Source organism: Branchiostoma belcheri, unplaced genomic scaffold, assembly GCF_001625305.1.
Source record: "Branchiostoma belcheri isolate BF01 breed outbred unplaced genomic scaffold, Haploidv18h27 scaffold78, whole genome shotgun sequence".
NCBI lineage: Eukaryota > Metazoa > Chordata > Leptocardii > Amphioxiformes > Branchiostomatidae > Branchiostoma > Branchiostoma belcheri.
In genome coordinates, this window is record NW_017804442.1 from 1112968 (window position 1) to 1137696 (window position 24729).

General features: G+C 43.1%; 4 protein-coding genes across 4 annotated transcripts in view; all 4 read left to right on the plus strand.

Annotated features, from left to right (window-relative positions):
* The first annotated feature begins 1300 nt into the window (after positions 1 to 1300).
* On the plus strand, positions 1301 to 6161 carry LOC109485761 (calcium-binding protein LPS1-beta-like). Its single transcript, XM_019789443.1, has 8 exons — positions 1301 to 1401; positions 1778 to 1848; positions 2424 to 2530; positions 3007 to 3162; positions 3555 to 3728; positions 4495 to 4659; positions 5679 to 5780; positions 6064 to 6161. Exons 2-7 carry the CDS (start codon positions 1793 to 1795, stop codon positions 5777 to 5779), a joined length of 759 nt encoding a protein of 252 aa, XP_019645002.1. The 5' UTR covers positions 1301 to 1401; positions 1778 to 1792; the 3' UTR covers position 5780; positions 6064 to 6161.
* A 498-nt stretch (positions 6162 to 6659) lies between these two features.
* LOC109485760 lies at positions 6660 to 11869 on the plus strand. The gene is made up of 8 exons (XM_019789442.1): positions 6660 to 6748; positions 7162 to 7221; positions 7671 to 7777; positions 8090 to 8245; positions 8907 to 9080; positions 10255 to 10419; positions 11275 to 11382; positions 11761 to 11869. The coding sequence occupies exons 2-7, from the start codon at positions 7166 to 7168 to the stop codon at positions 11379 to 11381; spliced, it is 765 nt and encodes a 254-aa protein (XP_019645001.1). The 5' UTR covers positions 6660 to 6748; positions 7162 to 7165; the 3' UTR covers position 11382; positions 11761 to 11869.
* Positions 11870 to 12585: 716 nt separating this feature from the next.
* On the plus strand, positions 12586 to 18522 carry LOC109485759. Its single transcript, XM_019789441.1, has 7 exons — positions 12586 to 12686; positions 13151 to 13210; positions 13718 to 13824; positions 16193 to 16348; positions 16612 to 16785; positions 17597 to 17761; positions 18395 to 18522. The coding sequence occupies exons 2-7, from the start codon at positions 13155 to 13157 to the stop codon at positions 18505 to 18507; spliced, it is 771 nt and encodes a 256-aa protein (XP_019645000.1). The 5' UTR covers positions 12586 to 12686; positions 13151 to 13154; the 3' UTR covers positions 18508 to 18522.
* Positions 18523 to 20213: 1691 nt separating this feature from the next.
* The window catches only part of LOC109485769 (calcium-binding protein LPS1-beta-like), a 5524-nt gene continuing 1008 nt past the window's right edge, over positions 20214 to 24729 (plus strand). The window contains exons 1-7 of the mRNA XM_019789453.1: positions 20214 to 20329; positions 20728 to 20787; positions 21444 to 21547; positions 21872 to 22027; positions 22552 to 22731; positions 23853 to 24017; positions 24480 to 24563. Coding sequence (XP_019645012.1) covers positions 20732 to 20787; positions 21444 to 21547; positions 21872 to 22027; positions 22552 to 22731; positions 23853 to 24017; positions 24480 to 24562 — 744 coding nt within the window. The 5' untranslated portion in view covers positions 20214 to 20329; positions 20728 to 20731 and the 3' untranslated portion in view covers position 24563. The remainder of the gene's footprint in view (positions 20330 to 20727; positions 20788 to 21443; positions 21548 to 21871; positions 22028 to 22551; positions 22732 to 23852; positions 24018 to 24479; positions 24564 to 24729) is intronic.

Consider the following 24729-nt stretch of genomic DNA (forward strand, 5'->3'; position numbering starts at 1 on the left):
GGGNGGGGGGGGGTTCATACTAGTACTGGGTTTTGTACAATTGTTAGATAACTCGTTAGTTTACTAGCCATCGTAGGACATACCCTCATTGGAAGACCAGTTTGCCCTACGATGCCCTACATCAAACGATGGTCAGCAAAACAACGCTTTAACAATTTTACAGACAACCGTATCAAAACGCCTTCGGAAGCCTGCACATAGGACAGGAGGCTAATTTGGCCAAGAAATGTTGCAACAACGTGAGATGTAAAATTGTAAATGCGTCCGTAACCGGTGCAATAGCTCAACTGGTAGAGTGCTCGCTTTGTAACCGGGAGGTCGTGAGTTCAAACCCCGACCGGGTCATACCAAAGACTTTAAGAATTATACACACTTCTTTCTAATTCTCTGCTTAGCACTCAGCACATATGAGAAAGAGTGTGGGAAGGTCAAACATACAGCACTACCAGCGGACTAGCCCCCTGCTGTAGTGCATTGCACAATTGTGTGTCGCCCAAGGGCTACGGAATGGAGATGGGCACCACCCTACGCTCGGGTAAGAGCACGGGAGACCTTCTTCTTCTTCTTCGTCCGTAGCCAAATTTTGTTGCTACAGAATCATCTTGCTCGAGTTTGAAAAAAGTTTGACAAGATATATGGGATAAGACTGTTTTGGTAGCACGTAATGTAACGTCAACGTAACCAGTGCTAGTGTATAAGATACACGTAAAAGGGTTTTATCCAGTCTATGCCCTCCAAATAGCTGTGTCCATTAAAAACGTGCATGATACCTCTGTTACCAACATGTTATCTTCATCAAACATCCATTAAATGCTTTCCGTACAATGCGGGTTGCCCCTGACATTTAACCAACATGTAGACTGAGTCATAGACGTCAGTAGAAGCAACAAAAACATGGTACGAGCTAACACTAACGTCATAGCCCTACTTATAATTTTTTTTAATTCATCAAAACATAAAAACATAACAAGGACAATGTGACGCTGCACTCAAGTTAACAACTTATATTAACAGCGCCACACAACAAAAAGGTACAATTAACATTTAAATATACAAATTTGACATATCTGTGCGCCGTATTCCCACCACCCCAAGACATTAAAATGTTAAATTAAATGCTAACAGAGCTATTTGAAAGATAAGATTACATGGTAACCTCCTATATCTCATTGGCGGAAAAACATCCGCCAATCAGAGCTAGGAGGGGAACTTATAATTGATAGATGTGCTAAAATAGAATTTCAAGCGGAACTTTGTATTGACCAACCCGGGGAGGTCTTATTTGAAGGCCGTTATAACTGTCCACAAGACCGGTATATCAGGATCGAGTGTTTGTGACTCCGATACTGTTTCAGACTTAACGGACTCAACGTCTTGTAGTGTTCAGACAGGAACAGACTGGTGAGTCTACTTTTACTCCAATCTATTGTCACTGTAGCTTCTTTTTAGTATCTCGTTTTGATATGCTTCGTGGCAATGATAGGACCGTAGGGCGTAAGATATGTCACCTAATATGTGTATATGTTTTAGGACTTACAATAGGACTTACCATCTGGTGAGTTTACTTTACTCCAGTTTATTGTAACTTCTTTTTATTATATCGTTCTATATAGCTTTCATTGCCATCTACATTTATGGTGGGACCCTCAGAACTTAAGATTTGTTATCTAATCTATAGCTTCTTTGAATTTTCACGTTTTGATTTAGTCATGCCTTTGCTTAAAGCTTAAGATTTGTTACCTAAGTTTACGAATGGCTCGTGACGGTTACTTTTCAGATCTCTTCGTCAACCATGACTCCCTTCCTTCTGCTGTTCGTTGCCTTGGCAACAGCGTCTCCTATGAAGAGGTACGTGCATTTTAATGTCACACTATTAAACATTTTGAGATTTTCATAACTTCGTGAAGGGGGCAGGGGAGGGGTACGTACGATCTACTAACGTACGTCCGAACCGTAGCTGGCCAACCAGTATGACTTTTATATAACCTAGAATCGATGAAAAACAGCGGTAACTAATTTGTGTAAGATGAAGTCTTTATTCATGCATCTCCCTTGCCGTAGCTGCCGACGTTTTGCTGTTTAAGGAACACTTTACCCTCTCTAATGGAGATCGGCTTTATTTATTGGTCTGTTTGTATCAACAACAACATATCTCGCAGTCTTGACATGTACATACAGGGCTGAATTCCGATGTTTGTTTACAACATAAATCATTAATTAACAGTAGGGTAATGCAAATTACAATCATGTCGGCATCTACAGATTGATTGGTTCAACGAATTCAGATATTTACAATAGTGCCTTAAATCACTCAAGTTTTTAACATACGTGTAGAAGAATAGTCATCATAAATGGATAAATCATCAACACACTTAAGATATCTTTACCTGGTTGGAACGTTAGAAAAGTTTTTTCGCCTACAGGCAGACCACCAGCGGCCTGGATGAAAACGGTGACGGGCTGATCTCCAAGGATGAAGTTCTCATCTGCATGTCTCTGCACGAAGCGCTTGTCGCCCTGGACAGGGATGGTAAGCAATCACTAATCTGGACGTCCCAACTACTAAGTACCTAATACCAGCCCAGAAGAGAACAAGAAATAGCCATGCCTTCAAGTACCAGCGTTATCAACCAAGGATTGAGGTGTTCAAGAATTCATTCTTTCCTAGAACTATTACAGAGTGGAACTCACTGTCACCAAGCACAGTAGGGGCATTGCCATTAGATAGCTTTAAACAATGTCTAGAGCTAGATGTCCAAGGGTTAGGTGTAACAAGTCGATCAGTGTAGCCAGCTGCCGCCGCGCCGCGTGCCTGCGAAGCTGGCGTGTTACGCCGAGAGGCGGTTATATGGGCTATACGACATCCAAGGATAATGCATGGCCAATTTGATACTATCCTTTTGCCATTCTAGTATCTGTTTTGAAACTAAGGTCTTAAGACCAATTACAACTTTTATTGTAATCAATTGCTTCGGAAAATGATGAGATGTCACTCTCCGTTTGCAGGCGATGGCTTCATCTACCTGCCTCAGATCATCGAGCTGTGGGGAACCGGAGACAAGTTTTACGAACTGAACACCGACGGAGACGACCACCTCACCTTCAGGGAGATCGAGAACGGAATGACTCTCAGCGACTTCTACGACCAGTTCGACTTCAACGGTAGGAATTTTAACTTTTTTTCCGTTTACCTATATCTGTGGTTGATTGTCTTCATCTGCTTTAGAAGACGTACAGCCATTATTTGTAGTCCTGACAATTCTATACTTGGCTTTGCTACATGTAAATGCAATGAAAATACGAATAATGCGAGGCTTCAGCTAGCTGTCTACTGGTTAAGCTTTTTAGATTTTTGTAATTTCAGGTCGTGAATTGGAATTTTCTATCGTAGTTTAGAGACTAAGAGACTAGGTATGAGACTAAGTATAAATTGCTCTTCGTTTAAGTCTATAAAAGCCAGTTACAAATAGTTACGGTTATAATTTCTTGCTAGTATTTTAAGAAAATCTAATACAAATAGAAAAGTGCGACATTTCTACATCCTCTGTCAACAGGTGATGGTACTCTGGACGCAGCAGAGGCGTACCAGCTAAACTACATCTGGGACGTCCTCTACAACCCTGCAGTTAACGACCCGCTAGACTCTAACGGAGACGGGAGACTCTCCAGGCTGGAAATCACGAGCCACATGACCTACAACGAGGTTCTGAGAGCCTTGGACGCCGACGGTAAGGCATACTCATTATCAATCAATACTACAATAGTTTGTGCTTATAAACCTGCATTATTTCTCCTCTGGTCTCTCAGTCACTGATGAAAGCTAGTGGATACTAGCTGAAACGTCTGACCGTTTCCAAAATCATATCCAGTTGCTTGAGTAACTGCTTTTTGGCATACTCATTATCTTTACTTACTTTACATTATCCGTCCACTTCGTTGAGTGAGCTATGAATTCGTTCATCGCCCAAAACGTTGCTGACATTTGAGTTTTGGTCGCGCAGAGAGGTCGCCGTAGAGGTTCCACTTGATCACGTTTTTGTGGAGTTTGGCGCTCTCTCCGCGCTCTGGCCAATTTCAGGTCGCCGTGAGAGCGCCACTAACTGGAATACAGACGTAGAATGTCCATGATGTACAAAATTACTAATTAACCGGTGGACGTAACAACCACTGATACCGTATCTGATACCGGCCCAGAAAAGAACAAGAAACAGTCATGCCTTCAAATATCAGAGTTATCAACCAAGAATTTAGGTATTCAATAACTCGTATATCTCCAGAACTATCGTAGACTGGAATTCATCACTGGAAAGCTTTAAACAACTCCTGCAATCAAATGTGCAAATATTAAGTGTAACAAGTCGTTCGGTGTGGTATAGCTAGCTGCCGCCGCGCCGCGTGCCTGCGAAGCTGGTGTGTTACGCCGAAGGGCGGTTATACCGGCTGTGCAGATTCAGATACAGAATGGGGGCCTAAAGACGCATTTTGTTCCTGCAGGCGACCAACGGCTGAGCGCGGCTGAGGTGAATGTACTGATGGGCTCCCAGACTGCCCAGTGGATGGACGATCAGGACAACAACGACGACGGTTTCGTCAACGGCGAGGAGGCGCACAGCCACCGTATGAATCTCGGCAGGATCTTCAGCAGACTCGACTTGGACGGTAAGTACAGTACCATTTCAAGAACCGTGCCTATATCTAGATCTATGACTAATAAACTGGTGGACGTACCAACCACATAAGTATCTGATACCAGCCCAGAAAAGAACAAGAAACAGTCATGCCTTCAATATCAGAGTTATCAACCAAGAATTGAGGTATTCAAAAACTCGTATTTCCCCAGAACTATCGTAGACTGGAACTCGTTGCCACCAAGCACAGTTGGGGCATCATCACTAGAAAGCTTTCAACAACTCCTGCAATCAAATGTGCAAAGATTGGGTGTAACAAGCCGTTCGGTGTGATATAGCTAGCTGCCGCCGCGCCGCGTACCTGCGAAGTGGTGTGTTACGCCGAAGGGCGGTTATACCGGCTATACCGATACAGATACAGATAAAAGGGGGTAGGATCAGGCACGGTTCTAGATACGCAAAATACAGTTACTCAAGCAACTAGATGTGATTTTGGAAAATTATATCCAGTTGCTTGAGTAACTGCTTTTTGGCGTATCGTATTACCTGGATGTGTAACAGTCTCCGACATACATACGGTTCTGGATAGTCACCAAGAAGATACATGTAGATCTTCCCCAGATATGGTCTAGATACACGTGGTTTGACAGCCCCTGCCTGCTTGAACTGAAAAAAGTTATTGAGAATTTTACACTCAACAAATGATACTGTAATAAAAAAAGGAAGGCAAAGAAAAGAAATAAATTTTACCGGTGTAGATGAATGTTTGGTGTGGTTTTTTCTTTGTGATCTCTTACATTTGGTGTTCCACTTTTTACTTTGTAGGAATTCTTATATGGAAAAAAATGAGATAAGGACATGTCATCTCATTTTTTCCATATAGAGTTTGTAGGAATTCTTTTATGTTGTATATAGAGTTTTGACATGGAATAAAAGGGCATAACTATTGGAGAAAGAAATATCACGACTTTTTTTAATTATCACGTTTTCAAGTGAAAATAAATTTACGTACTAAATAAATGAGATAAAAAGCTATGTATCTTTTTACAGGTAATAACTATCTGAATGATGGAGAAGGGGCCGGATTCTACGAAGTTTGGGTCATCCACCTCACGAACACCGGCGGCAGCACTGACCCCGTCACTGGCTAAGGTGCTTGTTTTTGCAATATTAATATGACAAATATTTATCTCCTGCCTTAGAAAATAGCCATCCGTCCTCAGGATCTACTACATAGATATCTGACTTTATAATCCAGACAGTGCCATACACGTCAGTAGATGCTACAAACCGAAATTCAAACGGTGATTTGTATTGACAAAAGTTAGCTTGAATTTCTTTTCAGTCAGCAAAGTTTGGGTGTATGTTTCCAGGCATCCTAGTTTTCCAAATAGCAGATGTGTGTTTGAACTCTGATTTTCCTTTTTCCCTTCAGGGACTAGAGCAGATCCATCAGTGGCGACATCAATGGAACATAAAGACTAAAATAAATTCTTACAGTCAATACAAAAATAAATTATACAAATGACTTCACTCCTCTGCTGTTCTCGTTGTATTTGTCTCATAAAGTTTCGTTGGCGTTAGTAAAATATAATTAAAGTAAAAAAAAATATGAAAATGTTGAGTAAAAAAATGTGTTGTCGAGATCTCCATACTCAAAAACATCAGGGTAACTGACATCTGCATAAAAAGAATTATGGCCAGGGGAGTTGGTCGGCCATAGAGGGTCCAGTTTGCCTGCATAGCGTCTGTAACTGAACCTCTATTGTTGGCTAACTACCCTCGCCTTGCTATTCTAGGCTAACCAGCTGCATTCTTTTGAGGCCGATTTCTACTATTCATTCAGCCTGCAAAGGAGTCTGGTGGAGACTATTAGAATTTTACGACACACAAAAACACCCATTAGGTGCTTTACGTACAACATGACCTTGGTGGTGTTAAAGACGTCAGTAGAGGCGAAAAATAGAATTTTAAACGGACGTTAGTATTGACTTACCTGAGGAGATAATGACTGAAGCCTGTTGTACTTCCCACAAGAGCTATATATTAGGACGGAGAGTGTCTGGCTCCGACACTGTCTCGAGCTCAACGTCTTGTAGTGGCCTGACAGGAATCACCTGGTAAGTCTACTTTTACTTTAATCTGTTGAAGACTCTTTTAACTCTCTGTCTTTGTTCTTGTTGCCTATGATGGAGCCCCCAGGACGTAAGGTTTTGGGACCTAAATAGTATTCCCTCTGTCTCTTGTCTTTTCTTTTACAATATGCTGACAGCATAAAGGATCATTCAGGTTGTGATACGGCTATTGTACGGCTCATGTGACAGGAGCCTTTGCTAAAGGCATTTTGTTGGGGCTTACAGCAAGAATTCCTATTCTTTTCTTACTTCGCTACACTGTCGTGAAATACAACCTTTCGTTTGTTCCGAACCGTTTTTTCTCTTTATTGTTTAGGCTCAGGATGAATGCTACGTCTACCAGGCTGATACTTGAGTTTTACTCTAAGAATGACCCATGACGGTCACTTGTTTTTCAGAACCATGACTCCCTTCCTTCTGCTGTTCGTTGCCTTGGCAACAGCGTCTCCCATGAAGAGGTGCGTGCTGAACATTCATCTTAAGGCTAAGTTTAACATCTCACAAATGTAGTAGCCTTCATTTGTTCCAGTAAGCCTTGCATCTTACTAAAGATTCGTAGCCTTTAGATAGCTTACTAAAGATCCCTAGCCTCAGGTATCTCTCGGAGTTGGTGTTCTTCGGATTCTGGTTGAGCAGGGCCTAGTCCTCTGTGCTTGAGGTCCGCTGTAAAACGAATTTATCTGGTTGAAGCGTCTTCTATAAAAATGGTGGACATCAATAATCTCCAAGCAGATCTTTCGGCGGCCGCAAAACACAGTATCAAATTGGCCAGGCAGTATCCATCGGCCACCGGGTGGCTAGCTAATGGCCAATGGATACTGCCTTCCTACCGTATGGTCTTCTTGGAGATGAAACATCAACACTATACGGAAGGAGTCATAATCATTTTGACGTTTTTTACCTACAGGCAGGCGACTAGCGGCCTGGATACCGACGGAGACGGACTGATCTCCAAAGATGAAGTTACCGCCGCCATGACTCTTCACCAGGCTCTTGTCGCCCTGGACAGGGATGGTAAGCAAAATGTCAATTTCTCTGTTGCTGCCTACATTTACGTCAACATAGAGGGTTTGTTACATCGTTAGAGAAACCTTGAAGGCCTACTATTAAGTGACTGTAATTTTCATACAAAAACCAGGAAGGTCCCTGCTGATAGCATTGTCCAAAATTAATGTTTAAATTGTACAAAAATGCTTTTGCGAACGTTATAACACTAGGAACTGTAGCTGGATCTTTCTGACGAAGTTCGGTTATGGGCCTCCTTGCGACTTTCTTCGGTACTGTAGAGGATCGTCCGACACTTCCATGTTTTCTATCCACGTTTAGGCGATGGCTTCATCTATCTGGCGCAGATCATTGAACTTTGGGGAATCGGAGACAAGTTTTACGAACTGAACACCGACGGAGACGACCACCTCACCTTCGACGAGATTGAAAACGGAATGACTCTCAGCGACTTCTACGACCAGTTCGACTTCAACGGTATGAATTTTAACTTTTTTCCCGTTTATCTACATCTTGTCTAGGCTTTAATACATGTAAATACAATAAAATACGCATAATACGAGGCTGATGTATGTCTTCAATTTGCTGTCCGCTGGTTACGCTTGTAAAATTGGAATCTTCTATCATAGTTTAGGATACTAAGTACACCTTTCTATTCTTCCGTGTCAAAGCAGTCATAGATAGCCACAATTTGGTTAAGTTGCTAGTATTATCTTGAAGGTCCATCAGACAAGTACTAATCTCCAAGCAGATCCCTTTCGGTGGCAAGACAGTATCCATTAGCCAGAGGGGTTTGTACGGCCACCTTCTCTGGCTAATGGCTACTGTCTTGCCACCGAAAGGGATCTGCTTGGAGATTAACAAGTACGACATTTTTACGCCAAAACGCAGTTACTCAAGCAACTGGATATGATTTTGGAAACGGTCAGACGTATAGTTTGTGCTTATCAACCTGCATTTCTTCCCTGGTGTCTCTCAGTCACTGAGAAAGCTAGTGGATACTAGCTGAAACGTCTGACCTTTTCCAAAATCATATCCAATTGCTTGAGTAACTGTTTTCTGGCGTATGGTATTACCTGGATGTCTAACCTTCACCGACGTACGACATTTTTACGTTGTGACTATTCCGTGCCAACAGGTGACGGGACTCTGGACGTGGCAGAAGCTTACCAGGTGAACTACATCTACGACGTTATCCAGAACCCTGCCATTAACAACCCTCTGGACTCCAACGGAGACGGCCAACTCTCCAGGCTGGAAATCACCAGCCACATCACCTACGACGAGGTGCTGGCCGCCCTGGACGCCGACGGTACGGCATACTCATTAACTTTATCTATACTTAGCCTCCGTAGCAGGCTTATAGAGCTGGGGGTTTGGTGGTCTTCGGCTGTTTTCTGATTAGCCCAGTTCTAAAAACGGAGTAATTCAACCAGGCCGGCTATGTTGTCTATATGCAATCAGAAAATAGCATATAAAAGATGGGCATGGTGGCCTTGAAAATGTGCACTTAGGTGCACCTGTTCCACCATGCCCCCCGTGTATATTATGTATGTGGCCAATCGTAATAAATAAATAAAATAAATAGATCCCAAAGACCCTGAAGACCCCCAAACCCCCCAGTTTTTTGTATACTATGGAGGCTAATCTTTACTTACTTTACTTTAACTGTCCACTTCTACTGTCTGGGGTCTCGTGGGGAGGGACAGTTGGCGTCCGACGGCTAGTCTGGAGGCTGTTGTTATATATATGTGTGTGACAATAAAGACCACATGGAAAGTTTCCATGTGGCAATAAAGACCACATGGAAACTTACCGTACGCAAAACAGTTCAGAATGATGGGAAGAAACTGAGAGTTGGCAAAACGGAATCTATGGCTGCTGAGGCACAAAACAGAAACCTATGGAGGAGTACTGTTAAGTCTGCAAGTCGACCGATGCAACTAGTTACAGGAGGAGCTAAGGTCTCTTTCTTCTTCTTCACTCAGCCTCTTCTGAGGTGCAGCGTGTGAAGTTTTGTCTCCAGTGCAGTCTGTCTTTCATTGCGGACAAAAGTTCCAATCCTTGTAGACCAGTTTCAGACTGAATGAGACCCTTAAGTGTTGTGATTGGACGACCAATCCTCCTTTTTGCCTTTGGAGTCCAGACTATAGTAGTCGTCCCGCTGGTTCTCTACCACGAGTAAGGTCTAGTTCTAGTTCTATACAATACTAAGCAATACCCCTCGCGGGGTCTAGTGCTTAGGGAAGTGGTCGTTCCCCAGCGTGACCGGTGATGGTGGTGAGTAAAAAAAACAAGTGCAATAACTACATACAGAAGTCATGGCTGGGGATTGGCCACATTCCTACAGCTGGGTACAGCTAGGGAAGCCATAATGACTGGCTACCCCAGCTTCAAAATGCTCAATTGACTTATTAGCCATTACCAGATGGTCAGGTAAGTCTAAGATAACTTTAACGTAATAAAGACGCGTTTCGTTCCTGCAGGTGACCAACAGCTGAGTGAAACTGAGGCGAACGTGCTGTTTGGTTCCGTGACCGCCCAGTGGATGGACGATCAGGACAACAACGACGACGGTTTCGTCGACTTCGACGAGGCGCACAGCCACCGCATGAACCTGCGCAGGATCTTCCAAAGACTCGACTTGGACGGTAGGCATCAGAATAACAACCTCACCTCGTGGGGTCGTGTGGCGTAGCGGCAGAGTGCGCGACTCGGAACTAAGAGTCCCGGGTTCGAGTCCTGCCGTGCCACCGATCTTGTGCCCTTGGGAAAGGCACTTTACACGACTTTCCTCACTTAGCTCAGGTGTAAATGAGTATTGTCCTATCATGTATTTGTCCAATGTGTTGGTGGCGGCATTAATATAAGTTGAAAAAACTTGAGTGTGTCGTCACCACGTCTGGTGATTACATGTTGGAATAAAAAAAACCAACTGCAAAATAATGTTAGCCGCACAAAATTATATATTAGAAAAAAAAAAGATTCTAACTGTATGTGTCTTCTGGGATGGGAGGTTTGTTATTCACGCGAGGTCTCATGTATTTTTAAATGTCTTGTAAAATATTTTCTTTCATTGTAAAAGTGGCTGCGAGAATATAAGTTGTACCTAACTTGAGTTCGCAGTCACTTAGTCCATGTCTTTTCATTTGTAATTCTCATTGTGTTTCTGAATAAATAAAAAAAAATCTTCGGTAGCAGTTCATCTCGAAAGCATTTAGACTAACAACGCGGGTTCCAAAACGTATACTTTAGCCAATAAGGAGAACAATTGACTAGAGGAGTTCAGCCGGCGTAGAGTTCATTTGCCCGCACAGAGGGGAGGGAATCAACCCTCTCGCGGACTGACTCTCCTGGCCAACCATTTTCCTTTTTTTACCGAATCCTACGATCCGTACAACCGTAGGAAGGCCTGGTGGAGGCTAGGCAATAACCGTGCGTATCTACCTCAACGGACATGTGTTTGTCTTTTTCATCTCTTACATTTGGTGTTCAACTGTTTACAGATAACAACTACTTGGATGATGGGGAAGGTGCCGGATTCTACGCAGTTTGGACCACCCACCTCGTGAACACCGGTGGCGGCGGTGGCACTGACCCCATCACTGGCTAAGGTGTATGTTTTTGCAATCTTCGGATATTGAAGTGATATAGATACTTGACATTATGCCCTCGTAAGACGTCAGTAGATGCTATAAATCGAATTTAAGACGGACATTTGTATTGACAAAACTGGGGAGATCTTGTTTGAAGGATGTTGCACTTCCCACATACAACTATGATTTCTCAACGGATCCTACGGATGTAAGAATGCAACTGTCGACTAAATACCAGCACTTTGACAATGATTCGGCAGACGTAGATTGGATTTTACTATTAAAGTTAGCTTCAATTTCTTTTCAGTTATCAAAGTTTGAGTGTATGTTTTCAGCCATACTCGTATTCCAAATTGCAGATGTGTGTTTGAACTCTGATGTTGCTTCTCTCTACAGGGCCTATCGCAGATGCACCAGTAGCGGCAGCTATGGAAAATAAAGACTAAAATGACATATTACACAATTACAGTCAACACAAACCAAATAAAATTGTTAAATGACTTCACTCCTCTGCTGTTCTCATTGCCTTTGTTACATTCACAAGTAAAATAAAATAAAATAAAATAAAATAAAATAAAATAAAATAAAATAAAATAAAATAAAATAAAATAAAATAAAATAAAATAAAATAAAATAAAATAAAATAAAATAAAATAAAATAAAATAAAATAAAATAAAATAAAATAATAAAAAAAAGGTGTTGTCAAGACCTGCATATTAAAAAACGTCAGCATATTTTACGTCATCTGCATTATCTTGAGGAGTACTGCAACTTACATAGGCATCTCTGTTTAAATTTAGTCACCACCAGACTCCTTTGCAGGCTGAATATTAAGTAGTAGAAATCAGCCTAAGAAGAATGTATCTGGCCATGGGAATTGGTCGGCCATAGAGGTCAATTTTGCCTGCATAGAGTCTGTGACTGAACCTCTGTGGCTGACCAACTCCCCCGCCAGCTTCAGTCTTTTTAGACCGATTCCTACTATTTGTCCAGCCTGCAAAGGTGTCTGGTGGAGACTGTTGGAACTGTATGTAGCTAACAAACAAACAAACAAACAAACAAACAAACATCCATTAGGTGCCCTACGTGCAACATGCCCTGTGCACGATCTGGCCCTGGCAGTATGACCCCGGTGGTGCTATAGACGTCAGTAGATGCGATAAATGGAATTTTAAACGGACGTTAGTATTGACTTACCTGAGGAGGTAATGTTTGAATAATCTTGTACTTCCCACAAGAGTTATATATTAGGACGATGTGTCTTTGGCTCCGACACTGTTTCAGACTCAACGTCTTGTAGTGGCCTGACAGGAACCGCCTGGTAAGTCTACCTTTTCTCTGGTCTACTTTACCCTCCTTTAAATATCTCTTTTTATTCCTCTTGGCTATGATAGAACCCGCTGGACGTAAGGTTTTGGACATAAATAATATTCCCTTTGTCTCTATTCTTTTACAACATACTGGAGTACAGCAAAAATGCTCAATCAGGCTGTGATCGTACGGTTATTGTACGCCTCATGTGACAGGCGCCACCCCTACAGGCATTTCTTTGGGGCTCACACCAAGCTTAAGAATTCCTTCTTCTTCCCTTAGTTATTTCACTACATCTTCATGAAGTACATCCTTTCGTTTGATTCGAACCACTTTTCTATCTTTTGCTTAGGCTCTGGATGAATGCTATAGCTACGTTTACCAGTGATACTTGAGTTTGTTATGTTATGTGTACCAGTGGTACTTATGTTTGAGTTTTACTCTAAGAATGACACATGACGGTCACTTTTTCAGAACCATGACTCCCTTTCTTCTGCTATTCGTTGCCTTGGCAACAGCCTCTCCCATGAAGAGGTACGTACTAAAACCCATCTCAATGCTAAGTTAGACATAGGGATTTTCAATGTAGTAGCCTGACATGCAGGAGGTTGTAACTGGTTAGTTCCATTTTTTTACATGCTGGATGGGTAAATTCAGTCTTACTTAATTTGCTCCAGCAAGCCCTGTATATCTTACAAAAGATCCCCAGCCTTTACTTAGCACTCAGAGTTGTCTTTCGTCTGGTTAACTTAAGAAAGGCCTAGTCCTCTTTGCTTGAGGTCCGCTGTAAATGTATTCATCTGGTTTTGAAGTGTCTTCTAGGAAAATGCGGACATCAAAAATCTCCAAGCAGATCTTTCGGTGGCCACAAAAAACAGTATCGAATTGGCCAGGCAGTATCCATTATCCAGACAGTATCCATTTGCCACACGGTGGCTAGTGGACAATGGATCTGCCTTGCCACAGCATGATCTGCTTGGAGATTAGACATCAACACTATACGGAAGGCATCACAGGTTTTTTGGACGTTTTTGCCTACAGACAGACGACCAGCGGCCTGGATGCCAACGGTGACGGTCTGATCTCCAAGGATGAAGTTACCAATGCCATGTCCCTGCACGAGGCTCTTACGGCTCTCGACAGAGATGGTAAGAAAGTTTCTCTGTTGCTGCCTATGGCCACAACGACTTAATTCTATGGATGACATCCTCTGAAGACTCCACAAACTAGTGCGCGCGGGCGAATAAAAAAAATCTGGCCAAAAATAAAAATGCTACTAAACCACAAGAATACAAAGCTGGTATTGTGAATTTGCGGCAGTACTTAGCGACGTATATGACAAGCCGGCACATGCTGGCTTTTTGTGGAATTTATGAATCGGCACTGTACGTATGTACTGAGTTCTTGAGTCGTGGAGCTTTGATAGCCAGGGTGCCATCCTCGAGAGTTACCACCAGCTCCGATATTGTCGCTAACTACCATGGACTACCCAGTCCTGGAGCCAGGCGAGAGCCTTTCTTTTTTTCGAGAAAAGACGAAAATGAATGCGCGCGCGGATATCATCCATAAACTTAAGTCGGTGTGGCCTATCTACGTCAACACAAAGAGTTTGTTGTAAGGTTTGAATTGTCGAAGTGCTGTCACATCCACCATCATAGTTAGATAACCTCGAAGGCCTGTTAAGTGACTGTAATTTTCATACAAAGTTTAACTCAAAAGGACCATCTTTGTACGGACCCTGATAACTTTCCGACGGATGCATCGTCCGAACTTAACGGTGCACACCCCAGTTCTTGCGCGACCGGGGTCCGTGATAGTCCGTTGTAAAAAAGTGACGGAAGGGTTTTGAGGGTCCAAGTTTGAGGTGACATTTCTCATAAACTGCCACGAAGTATCATTAAACATTAACATGGCTGAAGAGTGTAAGAAATGGTGATTTTGGGGTGAAAATTTCTTTTGGCTCCGAACCTTACTTCCGGGTATCCTTGCGCGCCAAGTGTAATCCGCCCGTTTGACCTAGATTTCGCTCTGCGGCTTCGTAGGGGTGGATTTGCAACCCCTCGCGCCGTGGACTGTTTAGAAAATTACAGTACTAGAATTTTCTTTATAATCTACTCGGGTATAGTCAAGGCTTGGGTCTTTCTGCCAGCATCAGTCATTTCTGCCGGAAAATTTTTTTCTATGGGATTATCCTACGCGAAAATTCGCAATTTGGGGCATTAATTTTGGAGTGAAAATAATGTTTTTTCCGTTGATTTTACCAAACTTAAAAAGGTTGAAGAAACCAAACTCAGCTGGTCTTGTAGCTGAAGAGATATCCTTTCGTCCCATATACAGTTATTTTCCTTCCGAATTATTCCACGCCAGAGACGGTCGCTAGATTTGAGGGTATGCAGCTTCGAATAGAGACGCCAAACTAGAGTTCCCCGATCTCATACCTTCGCCAAATGATGTTAATCTTTATGACTGACGAATTATAGATTAGATTATTCCCCCCTGATTTAAGAAATAGGAACCTGATTTTCATGAATTATATCATTTATCATAATCTCAACCAAAAAAACAGTCTTATATTAACAAACAATGCATTCTAGCATTTCCTAATAAATTATGCAAATGAGGTTCTGATTTGAATAAATTATGTTTAATGATGTTCACCTCAATTTAACTTTCAAATACCACAAGTATGAAATTCCAGGCAGTTATCATTACATAATTATAAAATTTTCTCATTAATTATGCAAATTAGGTCATTATTAACATAATCAATATCTTCCTGTGTTTCTCTCGTTGTCAATTACCAATGTCACAAGCTTTAATTGTCCTTAATGGAATGCAGCTGATTTATAGAATTTCCCCATAAATTATGCAAATTATATCCATATTTGCATAATTGTCACATAATTATATGAAGGATCACGTAAGCTACCTACATACCAAAAATCACGACGATCCGTCAACCGGTTCTTGAGTTATCCCCTTTTGAATATTTTCAAGAATATATCGCTGCAGTTCCAGAGCAAGCCGCTAGGGGGCCTAAACTCACATCACTTCTTCCCCAGCACAAGAGCTACCTACCATCTAACTTTCATCCCCAAAGCATGTCTAGATCATGAGATATCAAAACCGGAAGTTCAGCTGCAGTACCATAACAAGCCGCTAGGGGGTCCAAAATTTAATCATTTTGAGGTCTCATCAAGACCTACCCACCTACCAAGTATCAAGACAATCCATCAAGGCCTTCTCAAGTTATCGTGTTGACAGACACACACACACACACACACACACACACACACACGAACGCCCCTGAAAACATAACCTTCTTGGCGAAGGTAATAAACTGGGGTGTGCCCCCTTAATGTTTAAATTGTACAAAAATGCTTTTGTGAACGTTACAACACTAGGAACTGTAGCTGGATCTTTCTGACGAAGTTCGGTTATGGGCCTGCCAGTGAATTTCTTCGGTACTGTAGCGGAACGTCCAACACTTACATGTTTTCTATCCACTGCGAACAGGCGACGGCTTCATCTACCTTCCTCAGATCATCGAGCTGTGGGGAACCGGAGACAAGTTTTACGAACTGAACACCGACGGAGACGACCACCTCACCTTCAGGGAGATCGAGAACGGAATGACTCTCAGTGACTTCTACGACCAGTTCGATTTCAACGGTACTTTAGTCTGTATATAGCACAAATATCCACGGGAGCCAGACTTGTTCAATGTCTCAATGCAAATAAACACGTACAAATACATACCATCTATGGTTAGATATCCAGGTAAAGAGATACACAAGGAAATTCTTACTCAAGCAACGGGATCGATTTTGAAAACTGTCAGACGCATACGTTTCAAGTAGCATCCACTACGTACTTCACCGCTTACTATCCAGTTGCTTGAGTAAAGATTTCCTTGTGTATATCTGTGTTGACAGGTGACGGAACTCTGGACGCAGCAGAGGCTTATCAGCTGCACTTTATCTACGATGTCCTGAACGACCCTTCCATCGACAACCCTCTGGACTCTAACGGAGACGGCAGGCTCTCCAGGCTGGAAGTGGTCAGCCACATGACTTATGACGAGGTTCTGGCCGCCCTGGACGCTGACGGTAAGGCAGATTTTCTGTTTTCTTTTTTTTTATATTCCAACATGTTAATGCCGCCACCAACACATGGGACAATACAATACAATACAATACAATACAATACTCATTTTCACCTGAGCGAAGTGAGGAAAGTCGTGTAAAGTGCCTTTCCCAAGGGCACAAGATCAGTGGCATGTCAGGACTCGAACCCGGGACCTCTTGGTTCCGAGTCGAGCACTCTGTCGCTACGCCACACGACCCCAGATTTTCTGTTGTCGTTGTCGAGTGTTTGACTCGCATTTAAGAGGTGGGCAGTTTAACACACGCTACTGAAAGTGCACTACTCTATCTATGGGTGTGGGAAGCATGTTAAGGACGTAACATGACCTGCCCTTATTTCAGGTTGACTAAATTATGCTGCTACCACTGATCAAACCTCCGTTGAGCGGCTTCCATAAAGCCCTGGACATATAAGGCTGCGTTTCTCAAAGACGGGCCTTTGTCTGTTCTCCAACTCCAACGTTTTCAATAACCGATATTTCTAGAGACCGACCTTTCTTTGCAAGTTGTTAGCAGACAGTGAAGACACATTTTGTTGAAAGTTAAAACTTTTGGTCCAACACAAGAAAAATTCTCTCACCTAGAGCTTTCGACCAGTCACTCTGGTCTTCCTCAGTAGACTGACCCAGTGAAGTCTACTGAGGAAGACCAGAGTGACTGGTTGAAAGCTCTAGGTGAGAGAACTTTTCTTGTGTTGGACCAAACGTTTTAACTTTAAACATGTAACTACCAACACAGATGAACTTTCATGATAAGACCCATTTTGCTTCTTCAGGTGACCAAGCGCTGAGTTCGACTGAGGCGAACGTGCTGTTTGGTTCCGCGACCGCTCAGTGGATGGACGACCAAGACAACAACGACGACGGGTCTGTCAGCTTCCAGGAGGCTCACACCCACTTCATGAGTCTGTGGAGGATCTTTGACAGACTCGACCTGAACGGTACGTATCGACTCCTGAAGCCTGGTGCTAGTCTGCATGCTTAAATGGGTTCGGATTAGTATCAGAAGGTATTGGTCCTTCTGAATAGTCTCTATCGTTTACTGGACTTTGCCTATCTAGCTCTTTGCCTGAATTGGCTAGGCTTAGGATCAGGTAAGGTTCTGGATAGTCTCTATCGTGTCCAGAACGGTGTCTATCTAGGTCTATGGTCTAGGTCTCTGTCTGAATGGGTTAGGGTTAGTATCAGGCATAGTTATAGATAGTCTCTATCGTGTACTGGACTTTGTCTATCTAGCTATGTGCCTGAATAGGCGTAGGTTCAGGCACGGCTCTGGATAGTCTTTATCGTACCCAGAATCTACCTCGTTCTGAATGGGTTAGGGTTAGGATCATGCACGGGTTCGGATAGTCTTCGCGTATCCAAGAACATAGATTTGCCCCAGGGACGTCGACGGTTCTGGATACGCGTGGACTACCCATGATTCCGGATCCAGCACGGACAGTACGTTTACTTGCTGTTCTTATACATGTAAGACGTCACACAGACACCAACATGCATGCAGATGCACAAAGAAAGGAAAATAAAATTAAGTGAATGCGTGTATTGTCTATTTGGTCTTGAATTGGTTACAGACAACAACTACCTGGATAATGGAGAGGGGGCCGGGTTCTACGAGGTTTGGCGTATTCACCTGGTCAACACCGGAGGACGTCATCATGATGGTCCTCATTCTCCTTCAGGATAAGGTTTGCACAACCTCCATACTTCCTTTAGATATGTACGAGTGTAATAGCCTCTACCCGGGTGCGGCTAACTATACTCTCTACCTACCTACCTACCACTCCACCGCATATCAGCTACTGCTGAGGCGGGCCATCATTGTTCTCCATCTGCCTCTATCTTGCGCGGCTCGTTGCGCCCCCTCCAACTCGCAACCCATCACTGCAAGATCTCTTTCCACTGTTTTTCTCCACGTCATACTATACTCTCTAGCTAGCTAGCCAACACCCCTGGTATGTTATCTCTCTATTGGGCCAATTTGTACTAAGAGGTAAGGTGTCTGATTTTGCAACCTCGGTACTTTCTTTAGTAGCACGAGTGTCAGCCTTGTTAGCCTTCGTCCGCTCACCAACATCCGCTACCGGCCAACGGATCTTGGGGAGCGGACGGAAAGGTTGACATTCAGGCTATTTTTCTACAGCTGTCCCAACTTCTTTGGTGTAAAGAAAATGCTACTACATATGGAAGTATATGTGCTCTTACTGTCAAACAAGTAATCCTGCTTATGGTAACAACAAAGGCGGTTTTTATACTAGCGTGCTTCTTTGGTTCGTTTTTACAACGTGTCGATTTGGGTTCTATGCAACATTCTGCTACAAACAAGCTAATGATAACTTGAATTTCTTTGTACATTGCAACATTTGTTTCTATCTTGCCTGCCGCCCCCCCCCCTGATGATTGCAGGTGTATTTATTTGTAGCCTTGAATATATTGAAATGAATGTAATTTTCTATACAGCTGCCCCCAGTGCTGATTTCAACGTCAAGGCAAATGTGAAGATTGAAATGAATGTCTGTTTTCCTACAGCTGTTTCCCTATGTGCTGACTCCGGCGTCATCAAAGGAAAAGTGAACACTGAAATAAAATCTTAAAGTCGACCCAAACCAAATAAAATAAAATTCGTCAATGACTCTACCTCTCGGTTTTCTTTTTTTCAGTTTAGTTTCATAAACTTGAGTTTTTAAAACAGTAAACAGTCTGGATGAGACTTTTTAAGTTCTGTGAAGCTAATGAACAAACATCCATTAGGTAGTCGTACGTGCAACACGAGTGGCGTAGTGGTAGAGCGTTCGACTATGAAACGGGGAGACCCGGGTTAGATCCCGAGTTGTACCCGGGACATGTCTTGACATGTACCCCGACGTTGTGCCCTTGGGAAAGGCACTTTACACGATTTTCGCCGAATGGCAGCCGCACAGACCCTTGCGCCAGTTCCCCCCAAAAATTGTGGAGCAAATATAATGTACGTGTATCATGTGTATTATTTGAATATTTATGACTACTTTTTTTATTATTATGTGCTACCCTGCATCAATTCAACCGTATAAAGGCTGCTACATCAAGGGTACTGTTTATTTATTGTTATTTATTTATTTATTACGATTGACCACATACATAATATACATGGAGGGAATGGTGGAACAGGTGCACCTAAGTGCACCTTTTCAAGGCCACCATGCCGTTTGACCAATAAAACCGACCAATAAAAATAACAGGCCCCGGGCACTGGCCGGGCATGTCAATATGACCCCCACTGTGTCACGAACGTCCTTAGTCGAGCCGAAAAATAGACATCCAAACGGACGTTTGTGTTGACATAGCTGATGGTGTGATGTGTTACTACTCGGTGGTGTGATGTTTAATTACTCGGTGGTGTGATGAATACGTGATGGGATGATGTCTGAAGACTGTTGTCTTCCCACGAGATATATATATAAGGATGGAGTATCTCCAGCTCCGACAGTCTCAGAGTCGACGTCTTGTGTTGTCCTGACAGGAATCACCTGGTGAGGCTACTTTTTTTTCTCCAATCTACTGTTACTGTAGGTACTTTTAATTATCTCTTTTTGTTGTTGTTGCCTATGATGGGACCCCCAGGACGTAAGGTCTGGTATATAAATAATGTTCCCTATCTCTATTCTTTTACAACATGCAAACAGCAAAAACGCTCATTTGTAGTTTGTACTCGTACGAGTATTGTAGGGCTCATGTCACATGCACCTTCCCTGAAGGCGTTTTGTTGGTGCTTACAGCAAGAAGTCCTTCTCTTACGTGAAATGTAGCCTTTCGTTTGATCCGAACCGTTTTTCTGTATTGTTTATACTCTGGGTGAATGTTATGTGTACCAGTGGTACTTATATTTGAGTTTTACATTAATAATGACACATGACGGTCACTTTTTCAGAACCATGACTCCCTTCCTTCTGCTGTTCGTTGCCTTGGCAACAGCCTCTCCTATGAAGAGGTACGTGCAGAATATTCATCTTAATGCTAAGTTTAACATGGGGATTTTCATCTGAAGAATATTAGGCGAAAACTGGTTGGTTCCATTTTCTACGTGATGAATGGGTACATTCAGTCTTCCTGCATTTGTCCCTGTACTTCTTACTTACTTACTTACTTAGTGCGAGCTCCCGCTCGAACCAATCCAGAAAGTCTCCTCTGTAACACTGGTCGTCCATGGCCCTTCGCAATTCATTGGTATCATGCGGGTCAGTGTCACATGGCAAGTTGTCTAAGTAGGTGACTCTGGGTCTCCCCCTACCTCTCTTTCTCTTAGCAGTAGTATCCCAAAGAACCAGATGGGCTGCAGGAATTTCAAGAGTGACCAACCAGCGAAATGCAGTGACCAGCCAGTTTCATTCTGCGCCGTTGTATTTTCTCGGTGACAGTTGGTAATCTTGGTACAACTGCCTTGAATCTTTCTAAAGATCCCCAGCCTTTAGTTAGCTCTCGGATAGGTTTTTCCTCTGGCTTATATTATAAGCAGAACATAGTCCTCTGTGCTTGAGGTCCACTGTAAATGTACCCATTTTGTTGAAGCGTCTTCTAGGAAAGTGTCAACACTATAACACTAAGGCGTCACAGGTCATTTAGACGTGTTTGCATACATACATACAGGCAGACAACCGGCCTGGACGCCAACGGCGACGGTCTGGTTTCCAAGGATGAAGTTCTCAACACCATGTCTCTGCACGAGGCTCTTGTGGCCCTGGATAGAGATGGTAAGCAAATAGACAGTTTCTCTGTTGCCTACGTCCACATACAGTTTTTTTTTTTGTAAGATTTGTCAAAGTGCCGTTACCTCGAGGGTCTGTTAAGTTAACTCAGGAAGAACCATTTTTGTACGGACCATGACAGCTTTTCGACGGATGCAACGTCCAACATTGATTTGTAAATTGTACAAAACTGCTTTTGTGAACGTTATAACACTAGGAACTGTAGTTGGATCTTTCTGACGAAATTCGGTTATGGAGTTCCTTGCGACTTTCTTCAGTACTGTAGCGGAACGTAACAATGCTTCTATGTTTTCTATCTACTGCGTGCAGGCGATGGGTTCATCTATCTGGCGCAGATCATCGAGCTGTGGGGAACCGGAGACAAGTTCTACGAACTGAACACCGACGGAGACGACCACCTCACCTTCAGGGAGATCGAAAACGGGATGACTCTCAGTGACTTCTACGACCAGTTCGACTTCAACGGTAATCTGGCTCTTAAAACTGGAATTTTCTATGGCAATCGTAGTTTGCTGCACTAAATGTTTAGTTTATATATAATGCAGTAATATGCCAAGGTTAACTATGCTATGACTTTTGATATAAGTGCCAAAAGAAACCTACATATTCTACATAAGATTAAGAGTTGTGGTCACACATTCATGAAAAGGAGATACGCAAGGAGAGAGTTACTCAAGTAACTGGCTAGATTTTGAAAACTGTCAGACGTTTCAAGTAGCATCCACTACTTCTCGTGAGTGACTAACGAAAATGTATCCCGTTGTTTGAGTAACAATTTCCTTGTGTATGTGTGTGTCTATATCAACAGGCGATGGGACGCCACAGAAGTTTGTCAGCTGCACTACATATACGACGTCCTTAATGTTTAGGGTGCACTTCTATTCTTTCAAGTCAAAGCAAGCAGTCATAACTAGCCACGGTTGTCTTACGGGGTATTATTTTCTATAGAAAATCTATCACACAAGTACGGCATTTTTACCTTGTAACAGGTGACGGGACTCTGGACGCAGCAGAAGCTTACCAGCTGAATTACATCTACGACGTTCTCAACAACGACAACGTTGTCATCGACGATCCTCTGGACTCTAACGGAGACGGGAGACTCTCCAGGCTGGAGGTTGTCAGCCACATGACGTACGACGAGGTTCTGGCCGCTCTGGATGCCAACGGTCAGAAAAATTCTTCTTCTTCTTCTTCATTGTTATGCCCACGTTCATCTTTTGTTGAACATTATGGCATTCCGAGGTCAGAGGTTCACCGCATACTCAGCTGCAGGTCACAGAAGTTCACCGCATGTGTGTTAACCGTTGCCCAAAATCATGTACGTGTACTATAAGCGCGAAGTCGTCACCGGGAGGGGCAGTCCATTGTGTGTAAGACAAATTCAAATTGCAGCCCTCACCACAAAGGTGTCAACCGTGGCAGCCTGGACCGCAGATTCAGGAAGATCGTTCCATTCTCTGACCGTTCTGGGCATGGAACGATCTTCTACAGCACGAAATCGGCCATTGAAACACTCTTAAAGCTCGCTAAAATGTTCCGTTTTGGCATGCTTTAATTTGCTTTACATACTCGTCCTTTACTGTGTTTTCTATGGTCTAAACCTCAAGTAGATGTTTTTCCAGCTTATTTCTAAAATGTTTATCCTATACCTCACTGGGAGCCCAACACAGTGCTCAGAGGTCAACAACACATAAATCCCAGGGCATTAGGGTGTATGTACATTATACAGAATGATCTCTAATTTATAAGATAGCTGTGAAGAAAAAAATTCTTCTTCCGAAAATAATTACACCAGGTTGGTAAAAAGTTTTCTTTTACACAGCCTAATTTCCCAACTAAGTGCTTACGTTTCGATATCTGTCAGACACCTTCTTCAGAGCTTCTGACTGGAGTTCTGATTCTCGCATGGCTGAGTTTGTACCCTCCTCATCCTGGTTTCATCTCAGCCATGCTTGGGATTGCGTTCTCGCCGCAAAAGCGCCACCTACATCGGCTGCACATAGCGGCGAGAATCAGAACTCCAGTAAGAAGCTCTGAAGAAGGTGTCTGATAGACATCGAAACGTCAGCACTTAGGTGAGAAATTTTAGTTGTGCTAGGCCCTCCCACAACAGAAAAGAAACTCAATGAGCTTAGAGAGCTCGCGAGGCAGAAGGCACGGTGGAAAGAGATGAAGAAAGACTGAATGCGGCTACAGAACATTTCCACACAACTGTAGAGTCAGAACACAGTGGATGATGATGATGATGAAAAGAAAACTCTTATATCACATTATTTTGCTTCTGCAGGCGACCGACAGCTGAGTTCTACTGAGATGAACGTGTTGATGGGCTCCCAGACCGCTCAGTGGATGAACGATCAGGACAACAACAACGACGGGTCCGTCAGCTTCCAGGAGGCCCACACCCACTTCATGACTCTGTGGAGGCTCTTTGACAGGCTCGACTTGGACAGTACGTAACGTCTCCTGAACCGTGCCTATCTAGTTCTATGTCTGAGTGGGTTAGGGTTAGGATCAGGCACGGTTATGGATAGTCTCTGTGTATCCCAGAATGTAGATTTGCCCCAGGCACTGTTCTGGATACGCCTGGACAGTAGGTGTACTTGCTTTTCTCACGTGACGTCACATAGACGCCAACATGCAGGCAGATGCAAATAGTGTTCTTTACTCAACTGAGAAGAGACTGCCAGTTAATAAAATACACCTGGAATAGTGTACATTACAATGCAAAAAAATACCAACATGGTGGCCAGCCTCTGCCAGCTTGATTTAAGAAGAACCAGATTTTACACTGTACAAATGCTGTAAGAAGTAAAAAGAAAAAAGTATCGCAAAGGGAAAGAAAATTGATGTGAATTAGATGAATGTGTGTTTTGCCTTCGTTATCTTACCGTTGTTGTTCACCTGTTTACAGACAGCCGCTACCTAGAGGATGGAGAAGGGGCCGGGTTCTATGAGGTTTACCGCATCCATGTGATGAACACCGGAGGACGTTAAGGTGTCTGTTTGCACAACCTCTATACTTTCTTTAGTATATAGTAGAGAGGACATCTCGCACCGACATCTTGCACACGCAGTCGTCCCTCAGTAAGACATCTGGAGCCGCATAGTTCCCGTTTAGAACTTTTACACACAGGCAAACCCGGTCGTGTGACAGGCTGAAT